The sequence below is a fragment of the Kogia breviceps genome, chromosome 8, assembly GCF_026419965.1.
Source record: "Kogia breviceps isolate mKogBre1 chromosome 8, mKogBre1 haplotype 1, whole genome shotgun sequence".
Lineage (NCBI taxonomy): Eukaryota > Metazoa > Chordata > Mammalia > Artiodactyla > Physeteridae > Kogia > Kogia breviceps.
The window spans coordinates 81,134,401-81,150,062 of NC_081317.1; the positions used below are offsets into that span (position 1 = coordinate 81,134,401).

At 40.8% G+C, this 15,662-nt stretch overlaps 1 protein-coding gene across 2 annotated transcripts in view; it reads left to right on the forward strand.

Annotated features, from left to right (window-relative positions):
- Positions 1 to 15,662, forward strand: part of PCSK5 (proprotein convertase subtilisin/kexin type 5) — a 464,407-nt gene that overhangs the window by 126,846 nt on the left and 321,899 nt on the right. For both annotated transcript variants that reach the window (XM_059071201.2, XM_059071200.2), the window contains exons 4-5: positions 1,982 to 2,125; positions 6,217 to 6,293. In XM_059071201.2, the coding sequence (XP_058927184.1) occupies positions 1,982 to 2,125; positions 6,217 to 6,293 (221 nt within the window). The remainder of the gene's footprint in view (positions 1 to 1,981; positions 2,126 to 6,216; positions 6,294 to 15,662) is intronic.

Consider the following 15,662-nt stretch of genomic DNA (forward strand, 5'->3'; position numbering starts at 1 on the left):
TGTGTGTGTGTCTGTATCTGTCTCTCTTCATTCCTAAATTCAGGGAAGGGGAAGAGCTAGCCAAGTGGGAGGTAGTAGGTCCTGAGCTGTGCTCCAAAAACGGGAGAGAGAGGGGAGAGTGGAAGTGGATCAGTGTATAATAGATGGTGGTGCAGGGCCTCAAGTGCCAGAAAGAAGTCAAGAAAGTGACAGAAAGTTACAAACGTTCATAAAATATATAAGCCCCTATTTTCAATGAAATTGATATTATCTGTGATGAAAAATGAGTACACCATTTGTTAGAATGAATCCATAAAACTACTCAAGTGTGTTTATGATGTTCGACAAAGGTATTAGAGGTATCTGCCACTAGTTAGACTTTGATTTTGAGGGGTAAAAGTTGGAAAGAGGTGAGCTTCCATTTAGGTTGTACTTACAGTCAAAGTCAGGTCATGGCTACAAAGCCTGGGATGACCTCTGACCTCTGCTGCGCATTCTGATCTGCTACATTTTATGCCATTTTCCTGCTCATCCACTAAGCTTCAGCTAGACCCCATCTTCTTTCTCTTTCTTCAATGCACTAATCTGTTTCTCACCTTATCGTCATTGCATTTGCTGTGTCCTCTACCACGACAAGGTCTAAGCTCTTGGGCAAGCCAGCTCTCTCTCAACAGTCATATCTCAACTCACATTTCACTATCTCAGAAACTGGGGCCTTTTCTGACCATCCCCCCCAGGGAGGTGTGTACTCAGACCGCTCAGCATTCACCGCCATATTACCCTCTTTAATTCCTTTAAAACATAAAGAGTTTTCTGAATGGTCTTCCTTGTTTTCTTTATCATCTGTGTTTCCCCTTTAGAGAGGTCATGAGGACAGGGACCTCATCTTCCATGTTCCCTGCCATACCCCAGCATGTAGTAAGTGCTCAATAAAGTATGTGTTAGATGAGTCAGTGGCAGTGGGGTCTCCATTATGCCTAGAGCCTACAGAGCTCATGTTCTCTTCCCCTCTTGAAGTGCTGAACTGTTACAAAGCAGGAGGAAGATAGTGAATGTTGTGGACCTGGGGTGGCTTGTGTTGCCATGGCAGTAGGCTACGGAACATCCCTTTTCCTTTGTTCCTCTGCTGAGCCTTAAGAACCTGGAAAACACCACTCAGGGATATTTCATAGAGATGGACTTTGAAGGGGTAATTGTGTGGGTTGGACGAATGCTAGTCAATTATATTGGGAAGAACTGCTGGTTTAATTTATTTATTGATGTGTTTGTATGTTGTAGCCATTGTGGAATGAAATCACTACACCTAATGAGCTAAGATTCAATGCCTCTTCAGCCTGCCCTTCGAAGCCCTCTCACACATTTTCCTGTGCCTGTCCCCTGTCTGGACCCTGCACTCTTCTTCTCTCCCTTCTCAAAGTAGCACTGAATGGGTCTTTTGGCTTCCTACAAATTATGAGACAACACTCATTGTTAATTTGCTGAAAGAAATTTGAAGAAACTGTTATTTTTTCTCATTAATGGGTTTCTCACAGCGGTTGCACACCTCTGGCTGGCACCGTACAGAAGTTGCCGGGGATTTTTTGCAGGCAGGCTTTTCTAGGTGCCTGTTTAAGAAATTATAAGGTACATGCTCTTCAGTTACCTAGTTTGGCTTTATAAATGAAATGCTGCAATGCCTTTTTATGTGTCATTAATACATGCTGACAATAAAATGGTGCACCCATTATTCTGCTGTTGAGATATACTTCATTTACCCTGTTTTTCCAAAGGTATTAGAACAGGGCAGAACTGGCAGGAGAGATTTCTGTCTTGCTTTCCTTCCCCACATCTATCCTTCCTCTCTTCCCCCATCGTCATGTTGGAGATCTGTGCTTCTACTTGAACAGACAATCCACCAAATTCCTGTTAATTTAATGCATTGTCTTAAGAAGTAGGTGATTTTTCCAGCCTCCTCACTACTTTGGTAATCTGCAACGTCCAGTTCTCCCTCTTACACCTTTAGCACTGCAGTGACAACACACATCCCTGCCAGTCAGACATGAATATCGAAGGAGCCTGGAAGAGAGGCTACACGGGAAAGAACATCGTGGTCACCATCCTGGATGATGGCATTGAGAGGACCCATCCAGACCTGATGCAGAACTATGTGAGTATTTGCTGTGGTCAGAGCAGCCTCCCTCCTGGGAAACAATGGAACTCAAGTTAGGATGCTCCAAAAGGGGGAAAACCACTAAAAAATGCAGCCAGCGGGTACAATAGGCTCTGCGTGTTGCTCCCATCTTATAAAGGATGCACTCTTGGAGGACAGGAAACAGGAGATAAGGCTATCCCGCTATCCACTTTTGTGTGCCTTTGATGTTCTGATGACAAAATGCAGGTGATAAGGTAGCCGGAACCCCAGCACCGATCCCCTGTGCTACTGACGACATCCACTCTTCTCAGCAATTCATCCATGCAGCCAGATAGCACTCCTTGTTTCCTTTATGGAGAAAGCATGCTTAGAGCTCTTCTCAAGTTATTCTGCGAGTCTCTTTCTCTCTCTGCCTCTCCCTTTTTAAAGGACAATAATGAACAGCCTCCCAGTAGTCCTTAGGAATCAGTCAATTCCCTTTGCTTAAGAAAGGACTGAGATTCCAGGACTCAGAACATAAGATGAGCCCAAGGTCACAGAGCAAGTGAAAGGACTGAGACTCAGTACTTTCATTGAAAACCACAGTCTTGATACCCAGTACCCACTGGACACTGGGGTCGGTTTCTGTCCCTGGGGTCCCCCTTACCGCCATGATATTTCCTGCCTGGAAATAGGTCAATGACCCCTCTCTCTTCTACTCTCCAAACGCCTCCTTTCCATCAGCTTCTCCTCCCTAAGTTTGGTTAAAAATGCCATAATTATCTCCCTAATGTGCCATGCTCTGCTCACATTTGTTTCTCATGACACCTTGGTGTCCCCCCCCTAAAATACCTCTTTTGTTACTTAAGAGCCTGCAGTGACTCCCTCTTATCCGCAGATGCAGCTCTCTGATTCTTGTCAGGACTCAGCAGAGACTCCTGGTGGATGCCACCCACACCAGTGCCTTCTAAGCTCCTTTCTGTTAATGACTACTTCCACTAGAACACTGGTATCACTGCATGCCCACTAGGACTTCAGTCACTCTTACCTATGTCCCTCTCTGTCCCTTCATAGCTCCTTTTAATCCCAAGACTTTGGTTGTACGAGTTTTCCCTTATTGTATTTCATGTTGTTATTGAAAAAAATGTCAAAGTTGGTGGTTTTCTCGCGGCTTACAAGTTTCCTCTCACAGTCTTGAAAGCACAAGCAGCTCCAAATCATGATGAAGTCAGGACTCATATTGTTCCTTAAGGAAGAAAGTCAGGGGCCAGGGTGGGAAGCTTTGCTTCGTGTTTACGGAAGGTCCCCACAGAAAACCCTAGCTATAACTGGGAGGACCACATCTCCTCAGATTTTTCTCTTCTCTCTTCTACATTCATCATCATTAAGGGAGCAACGTCAGCAAGCCCAGCCCATCTCACGGTGCCCTAAGCTTGTGGAGAGCTCTGAGAGGGGCCTGGCCCATAGCTTCCCGTTGCACATTAACACAAAGGACTCACCATCCTTGCAGGCCTGCTGCCTTTCTCTCCTCTTTGCTCCTCGGTAACCGGTGGACACGGCAGTGGCCCGTTGTCCTGGACTCACTCAGAATGGACATGGCCTTTTCCTTAAGGCGGACATACTGTCCTCTTCCTCTTGAAATCTGCTATTTCTCCCCCACCTCTCTGTCGCCACCCCCCCCCCTTCAGCATGGGAAGACATGGTTTCCCTGCACTGTACTGTGGGAATGACTCCCTGTATCTGTCTCTCTGACCCTCTGTCCTCTGGCTTCTTTCTTTTTTTTTTCTTTTTTTTTTTTTTTTTTTTTTTTGCAGTACGCGAGCCTCTCACTGCTGTGGCCTCTCCCGTTGCTGAGCACAGGCTCCGGACGCGCAGGTTCAGCGGTTCAGCGGCCGTGGCTCACGGGCCCAGCCACTCCGCGGCATGCGGGATCTTCCCAGACCGGGGCACGAACCCGCGTCCCCTGCATCAGCAGGCGGACTCTCAACCACTGCGCCACCAGGAAAGCCCCTCTGGCTTCTTTCTCATGTGCCGCTTCATCTTCTCATGAAACCATTTAGGTAGCGATTGCCATATATGCTCTCCAATGTTTATTTTTCATTTGCTCAGTCTCACTTATTGCATGACACTTACTTTCTCTTAGTTTTCCTTTTGTCGCTCAAACCTGAAAAGATTCTCTTTTTATCTTTGCAAATAAAATACTTCCAAGTCACTTCCTTGACACATCAGAAACTACCACTGGCTCACACAGCCACCCATATTTCTGACCTACGAAGACCTTCACTCAGGACCACCCAATATCACCTTATACTTTTATCAACTTTAATTGCTTTGTCTCTCAGTATTCTACCCTGTTGCCCTTTTTGTTTCAAAAATTCAGCTTATAAACTTCACAAATCAATTTTTACAATGAAATGTTGAAACAGTTTCTCCTAAATTAGATGCTTTTCCCTGAGGTTGAAAAACAGAGAGAGAGAGAGAAGGAACTGCAAGTTCATTTAGTTCTCATTTGTACAAGACACTTGATTGGCTGCCCTTACCCTGCCTCCAAGCACACCTAGATAAACTTGTGTCTCTTCACAGAATGGAATTTTAGAGCTAAAAAGGAACTTCAGTTCAGCCTCCTCATTTGATAGGGTAGACACTGAGGCCTGAAGACTAAAGTGAGTTAGCTCAGGTCATATAAAGAACAGAACTGTGGCTGTCCACTGCCTAGCAAAGAAGTCTTTCTTATCGCATGCAATGCAGTTTTTACAGGGTGTTCCTACGCCCCACTGCATAGAAATGCATTTGATTAAACACAAAGAGCCTTAACCTAAATGTGATTGCATTCTTTACCTTTTTCACTTTTTTCTCCCTGGAAAGAAAATTCTCCAGAATTCACCTGTGCAATTAGCAGTACTGGTGCCCTTTTAATTCTCCTAATGTTAGAGCTGGTGAAGAGTAAGAGAAAAGCACATTGGATGGGGTGGCTGGGTTCCAGTCTTAATTCCATAGGCAATTCGTTTCATGCCTTTGGCCAAGTCACATAACCTGTCTCGGGCTTCTGTTTCCTTATAAGTGAAATTGACAATATTGTCCTTCATGCTCTAATGACTGGTGAGGTAGGCTGCTTTGTATGTTCCTTTGTATGGGAAGCAGAGACTTATCACCTTTATATGTCATGTGTATTTTGCTTACTCCCCCCAAACATTTCAGACTCCATGTACTTTAAGTTCTTTTCAGAAACAAGAGCCTTTGATAAAGACAGAAAACAAAGATAGCATTTACTTTCACTAAAACTGATAACAGAAATAAATCATAAAGCATCAGAAAATTCAAAACATCCTAAATTAGTTCTATCTATGGTGATATAAATTTGGATGATGGAACAATCCATTAATTTTTTTTTTTTTTTTTTAGTAATTTGAAGATTTTTCACAATCATTTTAAAAAGCAAACAAATTCAGCTTTGGTTTCAGAGAAACTTCTGCTTCATTTTGAAACTTTGACATGTAACAAAATTTTGATCATTATTTTGGTTGGGGCAAAAGACCATTTGGTGTTAGTACAAAGTGTTGAATTGTAGACCCTTTTTATAGTAGATAAAACATCTGAAACCAGACAAATATTGCCTAATAGAGGTCCCAAGATACCTGATATAATAGATTTCTAATAATGATTTTTTTAATTGGCTTGCCAATTACTTGTGAATGATTTCTGTCTCCAAAAATCTTCGAATGGTGATAAGGAATTTGCACACTCAAGAAATGAAGTAAGGAATACAGAAAGAGTCAGCGAAGAATAAATCACTGTCTTCTAGGTGTTCTAGCAGTACTTCGCAGAGAAGGTGGTTGTCGAGGACATCTTCAAAGCACTGGGGTGAGGGGTCAGTGCTAGGTATGAGGGAAGAGTGCTGGCAAGAGTGGATTGGGCACGTCTTTGGTCTGTAGAGGTATTTCTTCACCTTCATAGGGAAAGATATGACACTGATTATTAAAGAACAATGCATCCTGACACCACCGGACCATGAGTGCATTATTTACTCTACTCTCTTTCAGAAATGTGTTTAAGGAGGCCTGAGCCGTCAGGTGCATGGCTAATTAATGAACATCTGTCTCCTTTCTCTCTCTCCTCTGTGACCATAGGATGCTCTGGCGAGTTGTGACGTGAATGGGAACGACTTAGACCCCATGCCTCGTTATGACGCGAGCAACGAGAACAAGTAAGGGCCAAGTGGGGGTACCTGGAATGTGGCTGGCAGGGAGCTTTGTTTTCTGCTCTTGCGGAGGGAAGTATTGTTTTGAAAATCTTTGGTAACAAATGATCCCTAACTTGCCCCAAGATAAACAAGTGTCTTTCCGCTAAAGCTTCTGGATATAAAAAGGCATGGCCCACATAGTAAGAATGGTTGCAGAGAGAACTCTGGGGAATGACTTGAGGGTGCGGTTGGGAAATATTGTTCCTCAGGTGTTCATTGGCCTGTGACCCATTTGTTTAGGGATAGGGGTGCTAAAGGGAGAGGCAAAACAAAGTGCCCCCCGAGAGGGTTACTTTATTCTGTTAAGTTCAACGTATTTGATTGAATGCTGTGCTTGAAGTCTCTGCCAGTGCTTTCTGATTTGCTTCTTTTTCTTCTCTACTTTGTAGTGATTGTGTTTTTTACTAATGTACCTGAAATACCTGTATGGTTTGCCACATATGGAACACATTACCTTTCTTATCGTCACAGTCGAGAGCCTTTAGAAACCCATTTAACCACGTTTACACTTTCCAGTTAGTACAGTAGCTTTTTTGAAAGCAAATGAAATATACATCCATTTCTTGCTTATGATGATCCAGGTATTTTTAAAAGATTAGTAGGTGTTTCTAATCTCTAGATCATATTAACTTTTTTGCTTTTACTGCAAAGTTTCTCCAGGATAATGCTGTGATTTAGATACTATCATTTGAATTTTTATTTACATGTTTTTGTTTGGAATCACAGAAGTTATAAAGAGAGGTGTTTTACCCATTTATTATGTACTATTTCTAGCCTGCATTTTTCTGTAGGGAAAAGTTTCTCAGCTGGTATTATTTAAGTAAGTCAATAAGTTTAGATAAAACCAACACCGCCTAGATAATTGTGACTGTACATGGGTTTTTCTTTTTTTTTTTTCCCCTCTTCTTAGCATTCACAAAGAAGCCTCAAAAAAGTGAAAAATATGAGAAAAATATGCTGTTTTTTAACATTAACGAGTCAATATTATAAATCAAATTCAGTGGTGAAAGCATTAATATACAAGTTGATGTAGATAGAATTTTCCAGAACTTTCCAAACAAAAAGAGAAAGGGACCTACAGTAAACTGGATCATTTTCTTTCAAGCCTGGTCATTACTGTCTAGATTACACTGTTTAAAGTTATGGTCAATTTCACACAAAGGGTTATAATTTGAGACAATGTGAGCGAATTTATTTAACCTAATTTGCAAACTAGCATGAAACACTGAAGAAGAAACTTGAAGCTTCCATACTTCAAAGGTCACCGATAAATTTCACTCTCCAGTCCATTCTACTCTAGTGTGACACATATACTCCTAAAAATACTTGCACTCTGCAAAGTCTAAAACCATAATGTAATAGGAAAAGCTTAGAAGCTTCATCAGTGACACACAGAAAAATGATAGGGACCTATTAAAAATTATTCATGTTAACACTTTATTTATGTTAAGTGGTTAAGAAGTTTATAAAACTATAATAAATGTGGCACTTAATCGTTTTTTTAATTTTTTAAATTTAAAAAAGTCCTTTTTAAAATTATCTTTTTTTAAATTCAGCCCTTAGATGTGAAGAAAAAAAAAGGCTCAGACAGGTCAAGTGGATAAGGGTTAAACAGGTAATAAGTGATGAAGAAGTTAGGAAACAAAGAATCAAACTCAAGTGGTTTGTTTACAAACTCTTGCTCTGCATATTATACACAAGGCCAGAGCCCTTATGGTAATGAAAAGGAAAATGATCCAACTATCTTTCATTTAAATGAGTTGTAACTAGAGATAATTAGTTTCAATAACAGTAAATTTGAGAGATAGAAAGGCTGAATTATTGACCAAAATATTTGGAGAATACAGAGCGCTGAGCTGACCTTTGACATCCTGTCATAAAGAGGGCTCGAGACTGCGTGCCATTCTGATACTTCAAAATAGTAAGGATATGATTCATAGCTAGGCTGGGTTCAAAGTCCATTTCCATCAATTTTATACTTAATCTGTGTCTTATTATGAAATTAAATTCTAACTAGTATGTTTATAATACAATTCTCTTGTGACACTTCTTAAGCTTTACAGTTCTTTTTTAATTTTTTATACAATTTATAAAGGTTACACTCCATTTACAGTTTTTACAAAATATTGGCTATATTCCCTGTGTTGTACAATACATCCTTGTAGCCTATCTTACACCCAGTAGTTTGTACCTCCCACTCCCCGACACCTGTACTGCCCCTCCTGGCACTTCATCTTCAATAAGACCTGAAATTTGCTTCTGGAAGTGTGTACCCATTGCATGTACTTCTACTCACATGCCTGCCACTCTGTGTGCAAGAAAAAAAGAGGAAGAAAAAAGAGATAAAGATGAAAACTTTGAAGAAGAACAGAGAATAGAGAGGAAAATAACAAAATAGGCTGGGAGGAAGGGGGAAAATAAGCAGAGTGGAGGATACCCTCCAGGATGTTTTTTGGAAGCATGGCAGCTTGCAAGTTATTCTGAAGTGGAAGGAGGGTTATCTGAGGTCAAAGAGGAAGTAACAGCACCAGATGTAGACACATGTGGACCGTTGTGCTCCTAAGGTGTGCAGCTCTGTGTGTTTCTTGCATTCCTACGGCACTCAGTGCAACTAGGTATGTTTTCTACAGTCACCTAGAGTTTCTGGGACAAAATTGTGGATAAACAAATGCAAATTTCACATTATACTCAAATCACTCTCTAATATATCAATGTTATTGGAAGAAATTTGTGTTTTCAAGACAAGCATGATAGTAGAACTGATTGTACCATAACTGTTGGCTAAAGTTATCCCATCAACATTTGTATGTATAGTGAAAAGATAGGAAAGCTAGAGGAAAGTCGAGATCAAGTTAACACCCACAGTATCCTTGTACAGGGTATGAAGGGACAAGAGCGGCTGTAGGTGGAAACTGAAAATGTATTGTGCCCTGTAGCCAGTTCTGTCTGAATCTACATGTGGTGACTTTTGCATCGAAACTCAGTGGTAATGGTGCCTGTTCTCCAAGGGCCTATCTGTCCTGTGACTGACAGCGCTAACTGCAAAGGCTGTGTGTGAAGACAATTCTTTGAGTGTTGGCTTTGATGGCTTTTTACAGGCTGCCTTTTAAAAACTGTATCCTTTGTGAGGATTCCTTTCCAACTTGGCAGCTCCCCAAGTCCTTTGTTCAGGAAGAGTCACTACTATCCCGCTTCCTCTGGGGTATTCTAGTGTGTCCTGCTTTGACTCATTCTAAGTACTGTTCATGGTTCATTGAGTGCAGTGTGGGTTTGAGTGTTGGAGGACACAGGCATTGTTCTGGATGTGTGCTTAGTTTGTAGCCTTGACAGTGAAATAGGGCATTTTCAGAGGGGCAACACCACCACTCCTACCTCTGTTTTATGAAAATCAGCAGTCACCTGGGGCATCAGATGTCCCTTCATCTCCTGTCAGTACTGCCGCCCAATTTTTTCTTGGCCAACCACGAGCATGTATTCAGACATTTAGGGTTAATATATTGTCTCTGCTCATTAGACCATAATTAAAAATATGATTGATGGATCTGTCTTTTAAGTGTGGATCCACAGATAGATAATTCTGTTTCAATAGAAGTCATTTGGCATCAGGAGATGAAGAGTGGTTTGTAGTTTAAGAGAGTTGACTTTTATCCTTGGTTCACCTTAATAGCTTTATGGTCTTTAGGCCTAACTATTCTGAGCTTTAGGATTTTTAAAAATATCTAAAATGGGCATAATAATACTTCCAAAGATTAGCAATAAAATATGTAAAACACCAAGCATAGGGCTGACACTCTAATAGGCACTAGGTAATTATAGCTGTTATTATAATTATGTGTTCAATTCCTATATCCAGTTCTCAATAAGTAATCAGTTAAAAATTACAATTATCTCAAAACATATGTGCTTATGAACATTTCACATTTCAATTAAGACTTGGAATTCTTTGTTTATTTCCAAGGTTAGAGGTTTAGATATGTCTTCTGCTTCTTCAGGGGCTGGGAACTGTAGCTCATTTGGTCTACAGTAAATCTGCTTTTCTTTAATTCCAATACTCTGTCTCCCTTTAGTGGACCATGAATCCTTGAATTTGAAGTGAGTTAGTGAGGGGGAGGAATTTCTAAACATTGCCTGAATGAAAAAGTTGAGGCATATGCTGTGCAAGTACCTCCTCATTGTACAGTCTGACCAGTAGGCTTCAGAGCATATTGGAATTATTTACACCTAGGTGCGTTTGTTCATTCATTCAACGGGTACTCATTAAGACGCTACTTTTGTGAATGGCTCTGTGCTAAATGCTTGGAGGATACAATGATGCAATAATATAGGTTACTAACTAATAGGTTGAATTAGGAGATGACTTAGTAAGAAGCTGTAACCTGAAGGGTTTTGGGTCCTATAGTTGGCTCTTCCTAACCATAGGTGTGGAACCTGAAGATACAGAGGGTTAACTCAACTGTGTCATTTTGTATAAGGGACTTGAGCCTCCATGGAGTTTGGTATCTGCAGGGGGGGCCTGGAACCAATGTCCCATGGATACTGAGGGATGACTATACTAAGAGACAATGCACCCTCAAAACTTTATGCAGATCATATCTCTCAGATTTACCTGATTACATTTCTAGCACTAAAGCTTTGGGGTGAAGAAAATCACCTCTGAAGTAAAAAAGTTATAAAAATCCTTTTCTTATCGCCTTTTCAAGTCCCCAGATGGTGGTGTGTCAAACCTAAATAACAGATGCTAAAGAAATAGCATTATTAGGGGAGACCATAAAACCTGCTCTCCCATTCCGCTTTGCCTCCATTCATATTAACTTGTAGAATAAAGCTGACTGCATTATTCTAGGCTTAAAATAGAAAACGCCTGCCTATAAATGAAAGTCTCCTGGCATTTCATACTACTACTCTCATTTCTGATAAATGAATTATTGATGTCTGAGTTAGATTTTTCCTTCCCTAGGTTGCTTCTTTTTAAATATTCCCTGTGCTTGAGTCATAGCAACATATTTAGTGGGAGATGAGACCACACTGTGTATCTTGAATGTGTGATATGTGGGCCCAGAATCTAATTCCCTTTCAAAACAAACCAACCTATATGTTAAAGACTCATTTCCAAAAGGAATGGATTTTTCATTTTTGTTGCTTATCTCTGTTTCCCTGAAGATTTAAGCAGGGTGGATGGAAGTACCTTTCTGCTCGTCTGTAGTGTCCTTTTCACACATCATTTCTGGTTTTTAGAATGTCGCCACGTTGTGTGGCCTTTTCTTTCTCATCCCTGCAGATGAGGACTATTGTCAGTAGATAACATTGCAAAGCAAAGCCAATAAATGTAGGCTGTGCTGTCTACCTATACAGGAACTATTTTAACTCAATACTAGACAGAAAACCACACTTTAAATCTACCACCTTAACAGATAGAAGCATTATTTCTTCATACCCAGTATTTAGCCAGACATGTTCAGATGAAACTATCCTATAGCTAGGTAGCTCAGACAAAACCTACCAAAAAGAAGTGAGGCCATTATCAGAGGCTGATTTGTTTTTTCCATATATTTTTGAAAATTTTCCCCTAATCCTTTCGCAAAATAACACTACAGTGTACTATATAGTAGTTACTTGATCAATGATTAGCGCGTGAATTTATATAATGCTGACTACAAATGTATGTACCAGAGGCCAAATGTGTACAAGAGAGACAATTGTGAAAAATATCTGATCCTTTTCATATACAGCTATAGATTTTATGTCCATGAAAGAACCTGCAACAAATCTTGTAGAAAATTTGTTTCTATCCCATAGATTCATAATGTAATATGTCGAGATAAGTAACATTTTGGACCATCTTCTAGGTTCTGGGAAGTGGTCTTGGTCTGGGGCCTCACAGAAAGTTGAGTAACAATAGGAAATGGTTTCTCTCGGACCAGAAGCCAGCCATCCCGTCCCTTCCCTCACCAGCTGGTAGTCACAAGGTCCTGACCATCCTCACCATTTAAATCCTTCTCTTTAATAGCTCTCCAGAGACTCCCCCATTCCATCCATCCACACTGGCCTTCTGTTAGTCTAATACCCTTCTCTCACCTTCCTCCTCGGAAAATCTCCTAGATAGTTTCCCTGTCTCCAGTCTCAACCCCATCCTGCTGCCCAAGTGATATTTTAGAACCAAAATAAGAATATTAAAACCTTGTAATATCTTGAAATTTTATTAAAATGCAAAACCCTTCATGACCCCACTCTTCCCTCAAGTCTGCTCTGCTCTCTGTCCACCCCTTCCCCTCACTTTATTTATCTACCCTGCAGGACTTGTGGGGTTCGCCAGAGGTGCCACACTTGTTCAACCTTCCACCATCTGCACCTGCATAATTCCTTCTTTCTCTGCCACTCATGTTACTTCCCCTGTGAAGCCTTCTCTCACCTCCCGCATCCGAGTTGGACGCCCTCCAGTGAGTGTTCACAGCATCTGCGAACTTACTTCTTTTATAAAAACCTTCGCTGTTGTAAATGGGGTCACATATACCAAGATAGGGAATAGAAAGGCAAGGAAAGATGCTGAGAAGATGTTTTCCAGTTTAGTTTGGCTTATGAAATGTCTGTTCAGTCATACAAAAGTTACAAGAGTATCTACCTTGACTGGCTTGTCTAGATGAATTAGCGAAATGTGTCCCAAAGTAGTAACTATTAAATGGTGTTATATATAATGGACCTTGTGCTGGAGAGCTTTATTTTTTTACCCTCTACCCTGCTCTGTACCCCAGAAAGCTGACCTCTGAGGACTGCATTAAGGGACTCCCTTGCCCTCTGACTTCCCATTGGGTTTGGCCAATGGAACACTCAAGCAGGACATCAGTGGGATGCAGAAGGGTAAAGAAAAGGTATTTGTTCTCTGTTCCCTCCTTGCTGAGCCACTGGGGGTTAGCTGCGTCCCAAAAGATCATAACTCCCCTTAGGTGGCCCCAAGGCTGACCTCCTAAGGATTGCCCTTTGTGGATTCAATGACCGTTTCCTCCCCAGCGCTTCTTAGATCCAAGGGTTTCCCAGTGTTGCTAGTCCAGAATGCTGCATTCTTCCTTGCATCTTCCAGGCATCTTTCCTTGCCTCTCTATTCCCTATCTTGGTACACGTGACCCCATTTACAATAGCAAAGGTTTTTATAAAAGAAGTAAGTTCGCAGATGCTGTGAAAACTCACTGGAGGACATCCAACTCGGGAGAGAAGGCTTCACAGGGGAAGTGACATGAGTGGCAGAGAAAGAAGGAATTATGCAGGTGCAGATGGTGGAAGGTTGAACAAGTGTGGCACCATTTGGGGAATCCTGCAAGTCCTGCAGGGTTCCCCCAATCCTGTCTGCTTCTCTGTGTACGTTCCTTGAATACATTTTTTAATACTAAGATATAAGTCTCTGGAATAAGTTTTTATACCTAGTATAAAAGAGCACAGACACATCTAAGAAAGAAAATAACTATGTCCATAGGTGTTGTCTTAATGGCTGTTTATTTATTCTTTAATGAGAGCTGAGTAAATACAGAAAATGGTTACCTAACCTCAATTTCCTATATACCTGGCGCCTGAAGTGTAAGTATTTATTTTTATAAAATACTGTATTAATTATTCCAGGGCTCATAATCATGATAATGCAGCCTTCAGGCCCTTTGTTGTTTCCTTTGTCAGTTTTGATGTGTTCTCCTCAAGGATTTGGGGACATGATCTCTTGGGGCTCACGGTACCTGTTTTGATAAAGGGTCTGATACTATAGGTTACAGTAAGGTTTGGGTTTAATTTGTGCTAACCCACTGCACTATTGACACGAATAATTGATCGTTGCTTCAATTTAAATTTCTTATTTAAGAAACAAACTCACGAATTCCTGAGGTCTCTAAAGCAGATGGAAATTGCAGTAAGGGAAAGAGATAAGTATCCTTTTTAAATATGGATTAAGCATTTGAGCAGGGTTCCAGACAGGTATACTTATTTATCTTTCTCTTTTCATCTTCTCCTCTAACCTCCACCTTGGATCCTTCTATTTTCTCATGTTTCCTTATATCCAGAAATATGCAAAATTGAAAGCACGAAGACCTTGAGAGGTCAATGCTATCAGTGTGTTATTTTATTACAGAGCAGTAGAGAAGGCATCCAGGACCTTTCAAATGTGACCAGCCAGTGTCCACAGGCTGAACAGGAAGGCAGACTGAGGAGAAAAGAACCCTTGTTTTGTTTATCTCACTCGCTGTATAGATACCAGAAGAAGAACATGCTGAAAATATAATCAAACTGCAAACTGGCTGATGGTTCATTTCAGTATTAAGATATTATTTAGATATTGGTTGCCTTCCTATTCAAATCAAATGCCCTCTAAGATAAAGAACTGAAGTTAGAATTTTGTTTTTACAAGCTAAAGGAGATGTTATCATTTTTACGTTTTAGCAGTACAGTTAATTACAGTAGAAGTCTATTGTTCCAGTGTACTTAAGTATGTGTGTGTATAACATCTATGGTAGCTGTGCATTTCAGTTATAATCCTTAATAAAAGATGGAAAGGTAGAAAGTATGTCTTAGATCAGGACATATTTGCTTAGTTCTTATCTCATAAAATAGGTCACCAAAGAAGGCAAGGTGATAGAGGAAAAAAATGTCCTGATTTTGGGTGAGACCTGGGTACCAATCCCAGCCTTGCCGTTCATTATATCTGTGGCCTTGGAGAAGCATTCTTATCAGTGTCTCCTCCTGCCACATCAGTATCTCAGTGACGCTGTTTTGACTTAAATAACTAAAAAATCCATAAGTCTATGGGGTTGCTACTTGGCTGCATTTGAATGCAGTGTAAGCAGCCACTAATACAGTGAGCACGTCAGTATGTTGTCTCATTTACCACTCACAACAACCCACAGTTGGAGAGAGAGTCTGGAGGGGTGAAGTAAAGTGGCTAATGTCACCACGTGGCAGACGCACAATTTGAGCTCATTTGTTCCCACGCCATCTGTCCACCTGCATAGTTAATTAACCTGTGGTCAAGTAGAGGAGAAATTAATTCCTATGTTGAGCACTAGCTTCAGTAAGTTTACTACCTGGGAAGAACTGCATTTACCAGAATGCCTTACTGCTGTATTCAGTAAATACCCAGCAACCTGGCTTTACCAAGTGCTGATACTCAGAGCCCTGTTTCTCCAGAGAAAGGGGATTGGTCCACAAAGGTTGTCAACACCTTATGTACACGTAACTTTGGCCAAGTAACAAAAATCCTTTATTACAGAAAATAATTGTACAGATCTGACTTCACAGTGGTATTTGTTCTATGGAAGTCACTGAAGACCACCCAGATGACACTCTGGGCTAATTATTCGG